The following is a 19,691-nucleotide window of genomic DNA, read 5'->3' as shown; positions in this document are numbered from 1 at the left end:
AGCATAATGATACAGGGTCAGCAGGGACCTATCCTCTGACTCAGCAGACTCATCAGCTGAAGCTATTGATTTACCCCCTCAGAAGGAACAGGACATGCTACAGACCCGCATAGCATAGTATTTTACTTACAGATGTTACACACATCTGAATCAAACCAGATTTTATAGCAACATTTATTGAAAATATGTCCACTGAAAAACACCAATAACATCATATTTACAATATTTCATTGCAAGATAAATAAAATACCAAATATATGCATAAGGTAACCATGTATAAATATTTAGTGAACAACATTTTTAATAACAATTTCAAAATACAAGTAAGAAACGTACAGTGCCCTTCATAAGATGCAGTATTTACAGACTTATGGAGGTATGCCAAGTAGAATATTACAGAAATTTGACATTTATTTTCCATGATTATTTAAATGGAAAAGGAAAACATGCATAGGCTACTACTTTTATTTCACATATGAACAATATATAAAAGTTTAACTACTGTTTCACCTGCACAATTTGGTAATGTATTGATGAAAAAGAAAACATCTGAATCTTCCGTCTTGCAAGTCAGTTACATTAAAAAGCTCACAGTGAAGAAATACTGAACATACCTTTCAGTAATGCTGCTACATTAAATCCACAAAGCCACACTTCAAAATCAGAAACACTTTTCATCAGAGTCCAGTGATTTAAAGTCTAATTATTATCATATTGTAAATAAACATTTGAATTGAAGTCCAGATTAAAAATCACTTCTTATCCTGATGCTCCCACGGTACTGGATCATTCTCTGCCGTCTGTGACCCACCTTCTCTCTCGTGCCAAAACTGTTCCACATCTGGCAGCACTATCCCCTCTTCTTCTTTCCCCTTTTTCTCCAACTGGTCTTGAGAAATGCTTTGACTCAAACTCCTCTCTCGTGACGACTCAACCGACACTTCTGGCCTTGGACTTGGAGATCTCAGGGAGGTGGGGTTGTGTGGTCCCGGTTTGGCTTTTGGGGGAGGTTGCTTTCTTAGGGTGAGGCGTCTCCACAGACCCCTATAGCCCTCCCTAAATTCTTCCGATAAGGATAACACGATAAGAGGATTCACTAGAGACATTGAGAAGCTGAGTAGTTGAGCTGAGATAATCAGTAGCAAAGGTGGGGATGGGAAAAAATGATTTTCAAGTTGTTTTTCTGCGAGGTGTCTTTCCCATACCCACACCACCCATTGGGGAAGCCATAAGATCGCCATAGCAACGGTCAGACTAAAAAGCATCAATGTCAGCTTCCTTGATCTAATCTGGGTTCGGAGATTTTGAGTTTTGCTTGAACGCCGTTGGCATTGTCCATAAGCTTTCCAAAAATACATTAACGCAAAACTCAGAGGTGCACAGTAGACACTTAGGGGGTATGCTTTGACATAGACTGACATGAATTCTCTGGCTTCAGGTGGGACAATGAAAACACAATTTAGCCCTTGGATTCCCTTTTGGAGAACTTCAAATAGCCATTGTGGGATGGTGATGCAACAAGAGGATAGCCAGATGAAGAAAAGCACCACTACAATGGAACCCAGATGGATACTGACTTGCTTGGTCGGATTGGACACGTAGCGGTAGCACGCTTTAGCCATAACAGCAACAGTGAAGCTTTTGGCTGCCATGCATGTGTGGAGAAACCAGTCAGATGTTTTGCACACCACCCAACCAAGAGTCCAGCTTGCTTTGGAGAAGGACACCGCTTTGAATGGGACAGAAAACAGCAGAACAAGCCCATCTGCAAACATCAGGTTGAATATGAGGGAGTTGATGAGAGAAAGTTTGCCCTTGTGAGCATTGGACAGTAGTATGAACATAGCAGTGAGGTTGCAAGCCACACCTAAAGCACAGATGACACCCAAAATGGACGGGACGAGGACACGCAGCTCCTCCTGGTCGAGAGGTTGACTTGAAGGGTGCCCATTGAGAGACCACTTGTCAATAGAAGTGTTGGTAGTTGTGTTATAGTCCAAAGTAGGTTCCATCTTCTTCTGGAAAGTGTCCAAAGCAAGAAATGTGATTGGATAGAGATTGAGGAGTGTCCAAAATTTGAAAGCGATTACAAGTAGTGAGAGCTGTTCCTGTGTCTGTCCTCTCAGACACACTGTGATACAGGATTGAGGGCTGTTACTTATAAAGACATAGTGTGATTGACAGCTCATGTCTCCAGCTGACAAACAGTGCGTCAACTACAGCCTCGAGGGAGCCAATTAGAAAGTGAGGAAAATATTCCCAGTAAAATATGAGAATACGCATCTGTGAATGAAGTTAATAATTGGGGATTAGTACAGAAACACTTTGGTATGTTTCATAGGTATCATATATAGGATTTAAAAACAAATGCATGCGCCCCATCCTATATCCTGCTTAAGTATGATCAAGGATTTGTTTTGCAATTTAATGAACCATTGTTTCCTTTTTTAGTTCTCACATACTTTAGTTTTGGTATTTCTTCTGAGATGGATGCAAAATGCCATTCTCATATTAACAAGTCACAACAGCAGTTTACAAAAACATTCAAACACGGCTCTAGAAATTAGCTGCATATTATTGTGAAGAAATTGTCCAAAATAATAATAATAATAATAATAATAATAATAATAATAATAATAATAATAATAATAATAATAATAATAATAATAATAATCTTGACACAGTGTTAAATTATTTGTAACATTTTCACATTTAAACTATATAAATAATAAAATACTATCCTTAAGAATTGCCTTCTGTGACTGTTAATAATCTTGATGCTAATAAGGAATAAATATTTTCAAAGTTGTCTATGCCCAGAACCAGGGAAATTAGAGAAAAGGACAATATTCCCAAATTACTCAGCTCTGCCTTGTGCGATCTATATTTGAGACCAAGAAAACTCCAGAAGAGTGTGTGTAATACCAAATCAACCCCCAACTGTGTCCAGTTAATGACGATCACTTAATAATTACAGTCTTTCTCCACATGAGGGCGCCCTTGACCCGTGTGCAACGCTCTGATAATCATGATAATAAAACAAACCGGGAAAGGCAGAGAAGCAGGATTTGAACTTGCACATCTTTATTCTTTTTTATTCAAAGTCCAGTGAGCATAAAGACTGCATGGTAAGTCATTTGCATCTCAATACATTCTCAGCTATAAAAGTTTCAATTAGAAGAGTCACAAAGGAGGTTGTTAAGAAGAAGAAGTTACTGTTCGAAAGGAATCACACAAAATAATTCCCTGATTTCACAGAGTTGGTTTAGACCTTTGTCACAAAATGAACAGGGGGCTCCCGATGCTAAAACCTAAAGGTGCACTGTCTAACTTTTCTGATGGGCGTCAGCCATATGTTTGTTCCATGGAGATGTTACTGTATTTGCCTGGTATATTCCACAGTATTTCAGGTATTTGTATTGCTGAAAAATACCTTGAAAGACGGGGCCAAAAAACAGTCTCCTTAGATACATTTTATTCCATAATGTGGAACGTTCAAGGCAATGCAATAACATCTCTGTGGACACAAGATAACGACCCTCCACCAGTAAAGTTACACAGTGCACCTTTAACTTTAACCTGCTACTGTTCGGCATTAGACTCAAAATACAGTAAAACGTGGACAGGCACCACAGCATTTCAAACTGGCTACATGTTTATAACCAGTAGACAATGTACAGATCTGTGCAAAAGTTAATGGCAAGAGTTATGTTCAGAGTATTATCTTTCTATTGGGCCACAAACCCTCTCAAAGGCCTCTCATACGCATAAATAATGAGGAAAATGATTGTAGTTACTTGTTTCAATTTTAGATCTATACTCAAAATAATCAATTGAAATAGAGCTAGAAATAAACAATAATTGGTATTCACTACAAAATATAGTCCTTTGACCCATTTCTACTAATAGCAATATTTATTACACAAATATAACAGATTGTATATCCATAGAAGCATTGAAATATGTTACAGCATTTTTGTACCTGCCTTAAACTTCTGCACAGGACTGTATATTACTTGCATAGTGCTTCATTTGTATTGGAAACAGTGTGATTTTGATCCAGTGCATGCAAAAGAGCTATTCTACCATCCTGACCAAAGTATATGGAAATTGCCATCTACCAAGTAATATTAAGCACTATGCAAATAAGATATCAACTAACTACTGTATGGTATTGACATCAGCTGCTGTGTACTCCTCTAAACCCACAAGCATGTAGCCAGTTCTATCATTGGACTACATTGCTCCAAGCACTTTGTCTCCACTTTGGACATTAAAAGCGGAGTATTGTTGAGGTTTTTTTTTTTTTTTTTTACCATATAAAGAAAGAAAATTGAACCAAAAATATGAAATGACTTTTGCCAATTTGAAACATTCACACTCCCCTCCCTCCCACCCCTTACATGATCAACAACATACCAAAAGAAGGCACCACAGCTTCTTAACAAACTTAAAAACAACGGTATTTTCAAATCAAATGGCCTTATCTGGCTTCTTTCATTCATATTACAGGGAACAGGGAACACACAATATTCCAAAAATTCCTGTAATTGTTTTTGTCACAGGCAATTTGAAACATTAACAGTCTCCTTTCTCATTTTTGGAGCAGCGAGTCTTTGAGTTGTGCTGTCTTTGCCTTCAACACTGAGCGTGCAGAAGGGCAGATTGAAAGATAGGGGGCGCTGTTGCTACACGACAAACATCCACAGTCATGTAGGCTGTCTCTCTGTGTGCTATATTCCCACATCCGCCCTTTTAGAGTCAGGGTCCAAGTGGCTGCTACATCACACATTATTCATGCAGCGAGCCTCTGTTGCATAAACGCATTGGATTCACTTTCCCCTTTGTGTTTGCTTGGTTAAATAAATTAAAATTCACTGTCCGTTTTCCTTTTTGTTTTTGGAGGAATTCCCCAAAAATGTTTCCAGGCTGCACCAGTTTCAGTCTGTGGATAGTCCTCAGTAGTCGATTAGCCAAAATTAGCAGCGTTGGGAAAAGCAGAAGGATTGTACATTTAAACTCCATCTCTTTATTATTTTCCAAATGTGCTTTCCCCCAGTGTCCCAGTTCAAAGGTCAGGGGTCAGCGTGGGCAGTTTGGCCTTTTAGTTGACCTTGTCTTGGAAGATGTAGAGGTTGTTTGTAGCCGCTACAGCGATGATGTTTTCATGTGGGTGCCATGTTGTGTGAAGGATCTTTTTGCTGAAGTCTAAGCTGTCCACACTGATCTCGTCTTTACGCCGTTTCCCGCCTACGCACACCTGGAAGATAAGGAGATGTGTGTCAAATGTGTCAGGTTTAGCTAAAGTTAATGTCCCAAAAACTTACTCAAAAATTGGCTATTTCACATCAGAAAATATAAGGCTATTCAAGCTCCATCTTTATTGTGCTGAATAAGATTACACCTTGGCTAAATCCTGTAGAGAAAAGGTCTAAATCCACAATTTGTTAAAGAGCCTGTTATAATGTTGTTACTTATCAAAAAGATACCTAGAGTTGTGTTTTGTTTCAATCACACAAACACAAAAGCCCTGCATATTTATGGTGAGTTCTTTTCTCAAACACTCTGTTCCACCTTATGGTGTCCTATGGTAATACAAGAAGCGCTCCACTGTTTTAAACACCTGCACCCTCACTAGAATCATTTGGATAATTTCAGCCCTAGAATAGCCCATTTCTACTGAACTAAAGATAAATAGGTAGTTGTTAACTTGGAAACTACAACTTCATGACAACACAAGGTGGAGCAGAGCATTTTGAGCTTTAGAGATATAGTCAGACTAATAATAATTATGTGTGAATGAAACAAAATACAACTCTTGGTATGTTTTTGATGAGATAACAACATTCTAACATGGCTTGAAGCTCACAAGAGTCAATTTTGTGTAATGTAGGACCTTTAATGACTTTTATTTTCATTATACCTGATGTAACAAAACTCTGATGGAGCAATAAGTAGCAGTATGTATAATAAAATGATAAATACATTTCTGCATTCATATCCATAATTCCCACACTGTATTTTGGGAAATAGTGCAGTGTCTTATTTATCTCAGCTGTGTTTACCTTGCGAGGCTTGAGAATAGCTCTGGGTTTGCTGTTTTCTCTTGATGCTTCTAATGTGACGTCTCGCTTTGTGTTCCGGTCGAACATCCGGAAGAAGTTGTTGTAGGAGCCGGTCATTATAACGCTGTATACAGAAAATACAGAGTGCACAGAGGTTAATTTAAGTTAAAGGTGGACTATGTAACTTTTTGGACAGGGATCCATCACTCCACCATGCTTTTTTCTAGGGCTATGCAATTGCTCTGCCTGGAATGTTCCACAGTATGGCATTAAATAGCTCTACCTTACACTTATTCAATTACAGGTGATTTTATAGTTCAAAAATACCTAGAAAAAAACAACAGCCTTTCTGGATAGCCCCTTCACAGATCTGACCTGTAACCTGGTCTGGTTTGGTCTCCATGAAGATAGAAAGGTTTAATACAGTCCTGTGAAACATTCCAAACAAAGCAATAACTTCTCTATGGAGAAAAGGTTTTGATGGATTCTCCACCAGAAAAGTTACACAATGTACCTTTAAGGAGCTATTATACACAGAAAGGTAATAAGGGAAGTATTTTTGTAACTTTTTTCTGTTATGATTTTTATAACAGGAACATATACTTATCTATGGGTTTCACAAAGCAAAACTAAATGTAAGAATAACTGAAACCCATGAAAACTCCATTATAGCATGATGTTTCTGGGAAGTTTGTGAATACTTGGCTGAATATAATTTTGTCAGATACACATTGAAATATAAAGAGGTCATTTCAAAGTTTTTGTACTAACCTGTCTGATCCATTCCAGACGCACTCAAATTTGTCAAAGATGCAGTCGTTTTCATACAGGGAGCACAGTTTACCTCGCAGGTAGTCGTGTACCTGAAATAAAACAACATAACATCATATTGGCATCATAATATTAAGAACAATTACACTGTGTAAAACTATCACAAGTTCAGCAGTGCTTTGAACATGTCTCTGATAACTGCAATAAATTCTAGAAGGGACATACTTTGGAGTAACTAAATGTAGGACCAATTAAGAATTTAAAAGGCTATTTTCTGATGTTATAATGTGGTTTCCTCAAAAATATATCCAGAGTTGTGTTTTGTTTAATTCACACTTTTTAAACACACAATCCTGCATATTTAGGATGAGTTCTTCTCTCAAACAGAAAACAATATGTTCTCCACTTTGTTAACTGTTAACTTGAAAACTACCACTTCATCACATCACAACATTGAACAAAGCATTTTGAGCTCTGGAGATGTAGACAGACTACTAATGCACAATTATTCAAACGTGTGAATTAAACAAACCACAACTCCAGGCGTGTTTTTGATGAGGTAACCACATTCTAACATGGCTAAAATCTCACAAGAGCCAATTTATAGGAAATAATATAGGATTTTAAGCAGTAATTAAGCAATCACAGGTCCACCGACTGCATCCTACTCTGATAGTTATTGATGCCTCACCCTGTTTCATAATTGTGTACTGTAAGCTGCTTGCCTTTACGATAATATAAAAAGCTACTGATGTAAGTACATGGTATTTATAAAGCTTTTTTCACAGATGAAAATATAATCAATACAACAGCCAACAATGAAATAGTTGTAAAAATTAATAATAAAAATATGTCTTGACCTACTGTTACACCTTATATTGTTATTGTTATATTATTGTAGTCATATAGTTAGTTACTGAGGCTTTCTCTGGCCTATATTATAAATGTATTGTAAACCTCTCCCCCATATGCTCTACTCCACTTCAGTAATCCCTATGGCCTGCTGACCCACGCTAATAGAGGTGGAGGCTAGCAGCTCTGGAACTGGACACAGAATCCCCTTGAGAGCATCTGACGGCCTTATCAATGATGACCCCAACCCCAAGATGGCGTCTGTGATCATACAGTCTAGATGTGACCCCGGCGACAGCACAGTGGGAGGTCCTGGCCTTCAGCTCTGCACTATCTATCTTCTCGGTGCTCTCGATGCTCGGTTCAATAAGCTCTCCTGGGCTAATGGCTAAAGATGACACAGTTGCAGATAGGCCATGAGACAGGGAAACGGGATTATGTTGAGTGATCAGACTCAATCAATATGGTTTGATCTGCACCAGAGGAGATTTACCTATGAAGGCTGTAAGCTGTCCTATAAAGCCCTTCAGTGTTAGTAACGCACATTGGCACACTTCCAATTTGGGGCTAATCAGACAATATAATTCCTATGGAGGAACTGGCCATACCCAATGCCCACCCAAAATATTTTCAAATAAAGTTTAATCAAGAAACTTATGACAACATCTAACCAACGTTGGGCATGTACTAGCTGAACCTGATGGAAAAAAATATGATTTTTGTAGCAACTTTATAAAATTAAATGCAGTTTAACAAACTTGAAGGTGCACTATGAAACTCCTAAAGTAGACGCTCTGCTACTTTGATGTCAGTTCTTTGCCTGGAATGTTCCACAGTAGGGCATTAAACATATCTCCCTTGCATTTGTTCAATTACAGGTATTTTATAGCTCAAACATATAAATATATATTCTTCAGAAACATGAATTTGTACCATGTGCAGCCTTGCTTCTCCATAGATATGACCATTAACTTGTCTCCATCGTAATTACCAAGTTTATTTCTATACTGTGGAAAAATCATGTTAAAACAGAAATATCTACATCAAGGCGAGCCCTCAACCAGAAAAATTACACAGAGCACCTTTAAGTCTTTATATAACTACTGTGTTCTTAAGTACTCATTACTCCTTATAAATCCTATTTGACACTGGAAATATGAGTTTCCAATTAAATGTAATATACATACATTGTTTGCACCAATTAAAAAACCTCTTCACTTTAATTGATGGTCAGACATTTATCAAAGGAGTTAATGAAACAGTATACTGATACTAAAATGCACCATATCTTCTGTGCTATAAAGAATTTTGATAATTACTGTAATTATCATTGCTCCAAGCTTGAATTTGAATCTTAAAATGAAATAAATGTGCAGATAGAAAAAATTTAATACATAGTTTACTACAATTGTATAAAAATCCATTTAATTTTGAGATTCACATTTTTGCAGGGGAATCAATACTTGATATCTCAGTTGATATTGGTGCATTCATAGTTTGTAATCGATCTGCCCATCACTATCAAATTGTACAGTTTAGAGGAGATTTTACCTGGTATGTCTCCAGTGGTTTGTTCTCCATTTGGAGGTCCCACACTTTGACTGTGAGGTAGTCCCTTGTCATCAGGTAACGCCCATTGTGGCTGAACTTCACATCTGAGATGGATGAGATGATTTCGGAGAAAAAAGAACGAGTCGAAGGATCCTCTGGCTCTTCAAAATCTACAAATGGAAAAGCATATACAAAGAAAAAAAATATTATTTGGGGAGATAAAAATGCATAATTCACCCTGTAGGAGGCAGTGGTAGACGGAGCAGTTTGTAATCATGGCTGTAGGGAAAAAGGCAGATTTTGTTTGGGTGGGAGACAGTCATTAGTGAACAATATGAGGCACAACAATGGTGGAAAGAGGAGGGGGGAGATGTTGAAGCAGCTGCATCTCTTTGCCTGATTCTTCCTGCTCTGGGAGACTGATGGGTCAGCATACGGGTAAATATTGGTTATGATTCATATTGATTTTGGCAGCCGCTGATTTGTGTGCAGGCCAGAGCACTAGGGATAAGAGCCAGGCATTCCATCGTGGGCTGTCAAGTCACTGTCACTCCTCCTCCCATCCCTCCTTCTCTCCTTTCATTCTTATTTCTCCTTTAATCCATCCCTTTTTCACTTTAATGCTATGGGAACAATCACCATTCTGCATGCTTCAAATAGGGCTGTGCCAAAAATCATATATATCACAATTTTTGCCTTATATTCTGCAATATTGATTTTCAACTGTATTTCATTTTGGTCAGATTAAAGACAGCAAAAACAATAAAATATTTTTAAGCAAAACTTAATTGCCATTTAACACAAAAACACAAAAAATAGGAGGATTAGACAGAGGATTTGGCTGTGGACCTCTTGATTGAAAAGACTCAAGCTGATGATTAAAATGACTGATAAAAAATATTAAAATAACAAATAAAAATGTAAATATATTGTTTCATTTATAGCAGTGTTTCATTTCATTGAATGGTACCAAGATTAGATCCTTTTAGATTTAAACATATTTTTTACATTTGTATACAGTATGCAAGAAAACATTATTTGATCTTACATGCACAGGTAAAATAAAAGAATTATTGGTATTAATGTTAAGGTTATATTTTATAAATTATTGCATATTTTCATTTAGAAAGTGGTATCTTGACTGGCCTTTGCTCCTTTCCTTCCTTCTTCACCAACTTTGGCTAAAAAAAATAACCTTACCCAACCTAACCTTTCCTCTGTGATGTGTCAATAGGGAGTCTAACGAAGGATGCAGAGGGAGGGATGAAAAATAGAGGGATGAGGACCAGGATAAGAAAAACAAATCAATGTCAAAATGCCGAGCCCATTTGAGCCCAGCTGGATTTGTGTGTGTCAGTGAATACTCTCTCTCCTCCCGTCCCACTTACAGGGCTGTATAATAGGGCCCCTGGGGAGTTGACAGAGGGGTGCAGACTCAGGTCCTGTTGCTTGGTTTTGGTGATCTCCTCCAAATCCATCTATTCGTCCCAGTATTCCCCAGCAGTAACACTGATTTATTCATGTCCACAGCTATGACTATGGGACAATAACAATAGAAATCTGGCTTTATTGCTTTGCTTCTGTGGGTGTTTTTGGGGATAATTTATGAGTACAATCAAAACATGAATATTAAAAAGAGGTGGGAGATGTATAGATTTTTTTAATTTTTTTATTCAGTCAGTTCATATTTGGGACACATTTACAGGTATATGCTATATATATATATATATATATATATATATATATATATATATATATATATATATATATATATATATATATATATATATATATATATATATATACATACATATATACATATATATATATATATATATATAGGGATATCTAATTGACAAACAGCAAAGAGGCTGTACTAGTATTGTTTTGCTTGTTGTGTGGGAGGTATCTGGGGTTTTGGGGAGGGAGGATGGAAAAGGTGCTGAGTGCGTAGGAGGAGGGCACTACATAGCTCAGGGCTGTATACAAGTGCATGCTGGGAAACAGTAGATCAGTATTAGCCGAGCTGTCCTGAGGCTAATGATGACACCTGCCTGCTGTGAGGGCTACTGTCTAACACCTGTCAAGGAATGCAACTAGAGCTGCTCAAAACAACACACCAGACCAGTCTTTTCATTACACATTAGATATTGAGAATAGTATTTTAAAATGATTATTGCAGTATCTACAGAGAATAGTGGTGGATTTTTAAGACATGTATCAGCCATTTCTTTAAAAAGATTCTGTATGGATTCAGAAAAGCTAATAATCGAAAATTTGACTGACTGGAATGTAGCTAAAGTTTTTTGGAGCAACAGATCAGGTTTTGAGTCATATGTTATCACTTTCAACAAGTGGATATAAAACAAAATATCACTATATCTATGATTATTCTGTTCCTTAATGGTAGGGATGCACCGATACTAATACTGGTATCGCATATCAGTTCTGATCCAGGAAAATATGCTGGACTGGGTATTGGTATAGTTCAAGTGATAACCTGGTTGGGCCTTTAACTGGATGTAATAAGACTATTTAATGACTGATATAGGACCATCACGTCTCATAATGTTTGAACTTTTCTTCATATAACGCTGTTCAATAGTAACTTGCAGGATATATAACAGTTACATAACACAACTGGATCAATTTTGTAAGTAGTTTTGAAAGAAAAAAAATGCAATTTTTAATCCTTGCACTGGTAAGGGTTATATGTATCAGATATCGGCAGATACTTAAAGTCATCAATAACAATATCAGTATCATCACTGAAAAAGCTGAATTGGTATATCTCTACCGGATAGGAATGTGTTATGGTTCACTTTGCTTTTGCTACTATTCTATTATATTAAAAAAGCTAAACAGAAAATTAAGTCTATAATATTGTCAAGATAAAAATAATATTTTTGCACCAATGAAAGAGAAATGCAGGAGCACTATAAAGTCAATATAGAAAATGTCATTTTGTCATTGTGTTCTAATGGCCTTTTTGATCCATTATACCAAAAAACATTAACATTGAAAAAGATCTGGTGCTTGAAGCAAGTCACATTTCAGATCTTAAACTGGTTATTAGCATATCATATAGGGTCTTTATTATGTTGAAATAATTGCCACAAGAAAAATGGTAGTGGGCTTTGTTTCCACTTTAGCGCCTTTAGACAATGGAGAAAGGGATGGGTGACGAGATGACATCATTACAAAGAGATAAGTCACGCTTTTCCTGGCAACGAGATTATCTGTATGAAGACGCCATCACATGTGAAACAGCCAGTGAAATTCAGTTCAAGATGTCTGCCTCCTCCATGAACTACAGAGCAGTGATAAAGCAAAGATTCAGCCACAAAAATGCTTTAGCTGCAGTGGCTAGACTTTTTTTTATAGAATGAAGTTACAAAGATGTAAAAATGTATGATCTAAATGTTCATAGCTGTAGAAACAAAAATCAACCTAACAGGTTTTAGATATGTGTGGCATTTATATTTACCTTCTGTAACTATTAGAGACAATATTAAAGGGCCCATATTACAATATTCTCTGATCTATGTTATAATGTTTCCTCATCACAAACATACCTGGAGTTGTGTTTTGTTTCATTCACACATGTTTAACACACAAATCCTGCATATTTAGGCTGAGTTCTTCTCTCAAACAGATTCACAGTTCCACCTTGTGATGCCATGTCATAATACACAAAGTGCCCCACTGTGTTTTTAAACTCCATACACCTTCACTAGACTCATTTGGATAATTTCAGTCCAGAGATTTTCGGCTTCTATTGAACAAAAGGTAAAATGTAGCTCTTAACTTGAAAACTACCGCTTCATGACATCACAAGTTGAAGCAGTGCATTTAGAGTTTTGGGGATGTAGACAGACTAATAAACCAAACCAACTGGATATGTTTTTGATGAGGTAATCTGACAGGTCACATAATTGAGCTATGATAATATCTATCAGACAATGTGACTGAATGAAAATAAAGAATAAAGATTGGTTAGTAATATTTTAAATAATATTTTTTCTCATAATAAAAAGTAAAAATAAAAATAAAATTAATTGTGACATCCGTTAAAACTATCTTTGCGCTCTTCGATCCAGTCATTTCCTTGTACATAAGACTCATGACAAATTCAACAGGCCTTTAGCTCACGGCCCACTGCACACACATCGATACATCTGAGGAAAAGAGTGACATTATTGGACAACAAGAGGTGTCCAGAAGGGACTAATGCGATTGTGTTTAAATCATTGATTTTTTTAACACAGAAAATGTCAGTGTTTTCATTATTCATTCAGTCAAAGGGTATGCATGTGATGGTAAGCTTATAGGACATGCCCATGTGTCGTTAAAGACAAAGAGAGATTTATTGACTGGCTACCTGTCTGTCTATTGAGTTTTGGGGGAGGGACGGTGTGTAAAACCAAGGCAAACCATAAATGTATTGTTTCATATTTGAAAAGACAGTCTTGTTGAGTCAGCAATTTTTGACAAACAATGAACACTAGAGTGCATTTTTGTCTCTATAATAGTCTGCCACTTCTGATCAACAAACCAAACTAAAATGGTTTCTACTTTGATGTGATTTATAACTAGAGGAAAATAGGCAATTGTGCTGATGCAAAACACTTTTTCCTACAGTTTCAAACTCAATATACAAGTCAATGCATCAGTATACAAAGATACCCAGGGATATTATTGGAAAATATTTGTCCACAATTAACTTGATTTTTCTTTACCTTTTGTTTGGACCTTACAGTTAAAGTTACATATGGGTCATTACTTTGGTTACATCATAATTATAGTGCTTTAGATAGATAGATAGATAGATAGATAGATAGGAAGAAAGAAAGAAAGAAATTTTAACAGTCCATATTTAGTACCTTATGTGGAAATAAACATTGTAAATGTATACTGTTTAATGTATATTGTTCAATGCATTGCTTAAAATAAGAGAGTTTGAAGCCTGCATGCTTACTGATTTATGAGATCACAGCAGAACCTGGTTTGCCAAAGCCGAGTATTGAGGGCACAAATAAAATTAGTTTATTCTCAGCCAGCTTATATATGGACAGGCCATGCCTACTGTGAAAGTTCATTCTGCTTTCTGATGGGATAGATAGTTTGAGAACCAAAATACTATATGATACATACCCTACATTTAAAGGTCCTATATTACACAAAACTGATTCTTGTGAGCATTAAGCCATGTTAAAATTATGTTAACTCATCAAAAACATACTTGGAGTTGTGTTTTGTCTTATTCATGTTTGAGTAATCCTGTACTTTTAACCTCTAAAGTGCTCTGTTCCACCTTGTGATGTCATTAAGTAGTAGATTTCAAGTTAGCATCTACATTTTACCTTTAGTTCAGTAAAGAATGACAATTCCACGGCTGAAATCTAAATGACTCTAGTAAAGGTGTGGAATTTAAAAACACAGTGGAGCGCTTCCTGTATTACCAAATCACATCAAAAGGTGGAACAGAGTGTTTTACATTTGAGAGAAGAACTCCTAAATATGCAGGATTTGTGTGTTAAACAAGTCAGGGTATGTCTGTGATGAGGAAACAACATTATACCAGAGACCCTTTAAAAGTAAAGACTCAACATGAAGTATAAGACAAAATTCTTCTTCTTACATTTGCAGTGCTTGTCGCAGAGAGCAGCCTGCCTCATGTCACACAGTCGTATTGAGCCTTTGCTGCTGCTGTAGGCGAAGGTGTGGCACTGCTGTGGGTGGAACTCTGCAGACGTGATCACCTCCGTCAGTTCCTCCATGTTGGCCGGTTTGATGTCCACAATGTCTGAGAAATGTCCACTAAGGAGCCATTACCTTTCAGCTTTACTGGTTTTGAGCTAGTAAATGGGCAATGAAATTTATAGATAACATGCTTTTGAAAGGTGCGAGCTATAAATACTGTGGAACTACACGTGAAGCAATAAATCAATCATGTACTCTCCTTTATGGCTGGAGGTAGAGCTGGAGTTTTGATGTATTTCATGGGAGACCAGTCAGATATTTCACAACTGCCCTCATGAGTTATTATTCCAAATATCTTAGGAATCTATGAGACCCATCCAAGACATTTTTAATTAACAATGCCTTTTGTTAGATAGTAAGATGAATAGATAGACACCTAGATAGATAGATAAATAGACAGATAGACCGACAGACAGATACTTTACTGATCACGAAGGAAATTAAAAGTTTGGCAGTAGCAACATAGAAAAGAAATTCAAAAATAGCTACTGCACAAGCTATAAACTCGGAAAAATCACTGAGGTACGCGGGGTCCTCAGCAGGTTTCTTGCATTTTCATAATTATTGCTTTCATTACTTTTTTTTTTTTTTTTTTACTTCTGATGCTGCATTTTATTCATATCTTTTAGTCATATTCAAGAAAGAACAAGGGGATACCGATCAATAGCAAACAAGTCTCTTTGTAGTCTCTTATACTGAGACTACAAAGCTGTTTTCAGGCCACCCAGAGAAAGAGAGCATTGCTGACGTTTAGTGTACATGATCATTGAACATTTTACTGTAATACTTCTGATTTATGTTATATTTAGGGCAGACTTTTCTTTCATTCGCTACTCAGAGTTTCTTGAGAAAGATCCAAGACATAGTTGCAGTCAGAAATAAGAGAGGGTGGAACAAGATCGGTTACTGTAATTACTGTGATAAGATATCTACAATACCTGTCAAAAGTTTGGATTCACCCTCTCATTCAATGTTGTTTACTACATTCAATAGCTGATATACATATAGAAGACACTTATTGTTACATATTTTTAGTTGAGATATTTAACTTTTGTTCTTTTTCTTTTTTTGCATATATTTCTCAACAGCTGACCCACATTTAGGTGACTCTCTCATTGGAAACCCATGGCTGTAACTGCTTTGAGGATACTGAAGCTTCTGTCGGTGATCTCCAAGTTCCACAGGTTCACCCGGAGGTCGTCGGTAGAGATGAAGGTTTGGAGGTCAGAGTTCACGGAGATGGAGTTGATGTGGTAAGTGTGAGCATTACTGAACACGCGCCGGGCTGTGGCCTCCACCATCAGATCCATAGGCTGTAGCACTGGCACCTACAAAACAGAAAAACATCTGTTAGTAATCATTTACCATAAAAAAAGTAAGTTAGATGTATTAAGAAATCATCATTTCACAATAAACAATAATGACATAAACTTAAAGGTGTACAGTGTAACTTTTTTTCCTGGTGGAGGGTCTGCAACCTGCTTGCCACCATCTAGATGTTATTGTTTTGCCTGGAATGTCCCAGTATGGCATTAAACATTTTCACCTTGCATTTAATCAATACCATGGGTTTATATTGACCTACAACTTGCATTCTTACTGTGAGTGGGCTGCACCTTAAAAGCAGGATAATCCCACTAAACCCTTTTCTAAGTGAACTATACTGTAAAAAATACAAAAACAGCAAAATATATATTGCACCAGGGCTTCAACAGTTGATTGACTGACTGTGACTAGTCCACTATAAAAATAATCATAGTCGCAATGGTTATCTGGACTATACTATATCTCTATATTTAGAAGCCTTTAGTCACCACATTGCAACCTTTATTTGGTTTATAGATCAAAATGAGCAAGATATCAAGATTTTATTGTCATTGCCATAGGAAAACTACAAAATTGTACTTTTAGAGCATCAAATACTGCATAGTTTTGATATAAAGTTGATAGATAAAAAGTCTCAGTGTACAACAGAAATAATCACTGAGTGGTCAACTGCTAAAATAATCATTGGTTGCAGCCCTTAAGTACAACAAAACTCTTTAGTAGTTAATCCATTTTTTTTTTCTTTTGTACCTTAACTTCTAGGGTTTTAAAGAAGTTAACTTTAGTAGTTAGTTTTAGTATCTGTAATTTATCATATATTCTAATAATTTGACAATCCACAACTCACATGTCCATAAGCCTAACACTACATAAAAATAAGAATTTCCCAAATAATGCAAATAAAAGGTACATAAATGATTGATCCAGGCAATATATTGATACTATCATATGGAACGATAATTACAGTGCCATGTTTACTCATTAAAAATAATGACAACAAAATACTTCAGTATGTTGTAAACGGTATTGCTGTATTTCCTGGGGTGTTCATTATGCGCCCTTTTATGGAGGAGCATCGTCTCAGTTGCACATGGGCCTGGCGTGAACAGTCATCTGGTGTTTTTATGTATGTCTTTGCATGACCCCAGGGAGCAGTATGACATTTACTTCACAAATCGTAATGCAGCTGACAGTGAGCGGGGGGCTGCAGGCGCTTTGATGGTACTGTGAATGTATGCATGCAAGAAGCTGATTTGTTTATCTCTCACTCACATGCAGGACCAGGAGAGGCTATGTATGACTGTGAACGGAAAAATTGCTCTACCGAGTTTGTAATGATTGCTTATGGAAATTCAGTTTTCCTTTTCTAAAATCAAAACTAAGGCTGTAGGTAACAGTTATTTTGGTTATCTGTTCATCTCTTTTTTCAATTAATTTATTATTCATTATATTGCATGTGAAGAAGTTTGACCCAGTTTAGACTTAAGGGACCTATATTATGATATTTTCTGATCTATGTTATAATGTTGAATCCTCATCACTAAACATACCTGAAGTTGTGTTTTGTTTCATTCACACATGTTTAACACACACATGCTGTATTTTGGGGCTTGTGTTCTCCTCTTACACTAAAATACTCTGTTCTACCTTGTGATGTCATGTGGTAATACAGGAACTAGTTTTAAAACTCCACAGCTTCACTATAATCATGTGGATATTTTCAGCCCTGGAATCGCCAGTCGAAACAAAAGGTAAAATATACCTGTTAACTTGTTAAACTACTGCTTCATGACATTACAAGATGGAGCAGAGCATTTTGAGCTTTGGAGATTTAGACAAACTAATAATAAAGGTCAAAAAGCTCCGTGGAGGAATGATGACTCGGTCAGAGCACAGAAAAAGGAGTGTCAGAGGGCAGAGCAGAAATGGTGCAAGTCAAACCTCCAGATTCATTATGAGATTTACAGAGAAAAGATGAATATGTACAATCACAGCTTGGGTAGAACAAGAGAAGAAACTGCAGTAACAACTAAACTCAGACAAGACAGAAGTCATGGTCTTTGGCCCACAGGTTCCAGTATGTTAGACTACTGTAATGGCCTGCTCACTGGCTTTTCCAGACGAGCTGTAAGGTAACTGCAGTACATCTAGAATGCTGCAGCTCGGGTCCTTACTCGAACCAGGACCTACGAGCACTTAAGTCCTGTGCTCAGGTCTTTGCACTGGCTTCCTGTGGCTCAGAGAATACACTATAAAGTGGCTCTGCTTGTGTACAAGTCTCTCCATAGCCAAGCACCAAAGTACATTTGTGACATGTTAGTGCCATATGAATCATCTCACACTCTGAGGACATCAGGGACCGGCCTGCTGCTGGTGCCCAGAGTCAGGACTAAACACAGGGAGTTAGAATTTAAGTTTTCTGCAGTTAAAACCTGGTACAGTCTTCCTGAGCAGTTGAGACAAGCCTCTACTGTGACTCAGTTAAAATCCAGGCTCAAAACTGTTCTGTTAAGCTGTGCATTTGAGGTTTTCATTCCGCACTCTTCTCTCTCATTTAATGTCCCTCTCTCTCTTTTTTTATTTTATGATGATTATTTATGTTTTGGTTTGTTTGTATTGTGATTTTAATGCATTTCTTATTCTGTAAACACTTTGAATTACTTTGTGTACAAATTGTTCTGTACAAATAAACTTGCCTTGCCTTACTTTACTCAAACATATGTGAATGGAACAAAACACAAATCTACGTATATTCTTGATTATGTAATAACATTCTAACCTGACTTGAAATTCACAAGAGTCAATTTTGAGACCTTTACGTGATGCCACTTGAGGACATCTTCTTTTAGAAAACACAAAATATATGTACGTTTCCTGTGCCAATTTGACTGGGCAATAAAACCAGCATATGGCATGTTTTGAGTGCCTTTAGTCCAGGTTTTAAATTGCTTACTTTGAAATACATATAAAATATTAACCTGTAACATGCGCATAGGGCTTATTCTTCAAATAGTTATTCCTGACCATGAACCTAGATACCAAGACCTGGAGGCACTAAGATTGCACACAGCTTCTGAATACTATCTTCACTTACTAAATAAATAATACATTTTCATTGTGAGATATTTATTTTACCCTTGAGGATCTTAAACATAAATCCACCTGGGCACTTTACCATTGCAAAAATTGGACCAGTGCTTTAGCAGTGGTCTAAACTTTAATATTCTTCTTTTTTGTGCATTTACGTTGACCACTTCTTTGTCTATATGCTTTTCTAAAATCTAAGACTGTCCTCTGGGACTTTCGCATAGCCCTGCATGTCTGTGCAGAACCACAGGAAGCCGTGACATTTACTTCACAAAT

General features: G+C 36.8%; 2 protein-coding genes across 4 annotated transcripts in view; both read right to left on the bottom strand.

The window, feature by feature from the left end:
- Positions 1-752: 752 nt before the first annotated feature.
- gpr151 (G protein-coupled receptor 151) lies at positions 753-2,012 on the bottom strand. The gene has a single exon (XM_020927121.2). It carries the CDS (start codon positions 2,010-2,012, stop codon positions 753-755), a length of 1,260 nt encoding a protein of 419 aa, XP_020782780.2.
- Positions 2,013-4,451: 2,439 nt separating this feature from the next.
- Positions 4,452-19,691, bottom strand: part of LOC110162417 (serine/threonine-protein phosphatase 2A 55 kDa regulatory subunit B beta isoform) — an 85,524-nt gene continuing 70,284 nt past the window's right edge. For 2 of the 3 annotated variants that reach the window (XM_020927311.2, XM_020927312.2), the window contains exons 5-10: positions 16,153-16,330; positions 14,881-15,045; positions 9,240-9,409; positions 6,837-6,928; positions 6,066-6,189; positions 4,453-5,260 (exon numbers count right to left, since the gene is read on the bottom strand). In XM_020927311.2, the coding sequence (XP_020782970.1) occupies positions 5,105-5,260; positions 6,066-6,189; positions 6,837-6,928; positions 9,240-9,409; positions 14,881-15,045; positions 16,153-16,330 (885 nt within the window). In that variant the 3' untranslated portion in view covers positions 4,453-5,104. Of the gene's footprint in view, positions 5,261-6,065; positions 6,190-6,836; positions 6,929-9,239; positions 9,410-14,880; positions 15,046-16,152; positions 16,331-19,691 lie in introns of all 3 variants that reach the window. The other variant, XM_055159475.1, reaches the window with a different exon arrangement.

Source organism: Boleophthalmus pectinirostris, unplaced genomic scaffold, assembly GCF_026225935.1.
Source record: "Boleophthalmus pectinirostris isolate CB_2022bp ecotype Guang Dong unplaced genomic scaffold, ASM2622593v1 HiC_scaffold_23, whole genome shotgun sequence".
Lineage (NCBI taxonomy): Eukaryota > Metazoa > Chordata > Actinopteri > Gobiiformes > Gobiidae > Boleophthalmus > Boleophthalmus pectinirostris.
Note: the sequence above shows the minus strand (reverse complement) of the source record. Positions and strands in the feature narration are given on the sequence as shown.

Coding starts and splice junctions, on each gene's coding strand:
- gpr151 (XM_020927121.2), bottom strand. CDS start 2,012: ATGGAACCTACTTTGGACTATAACACAACTACCAACACTTCTATTGAC.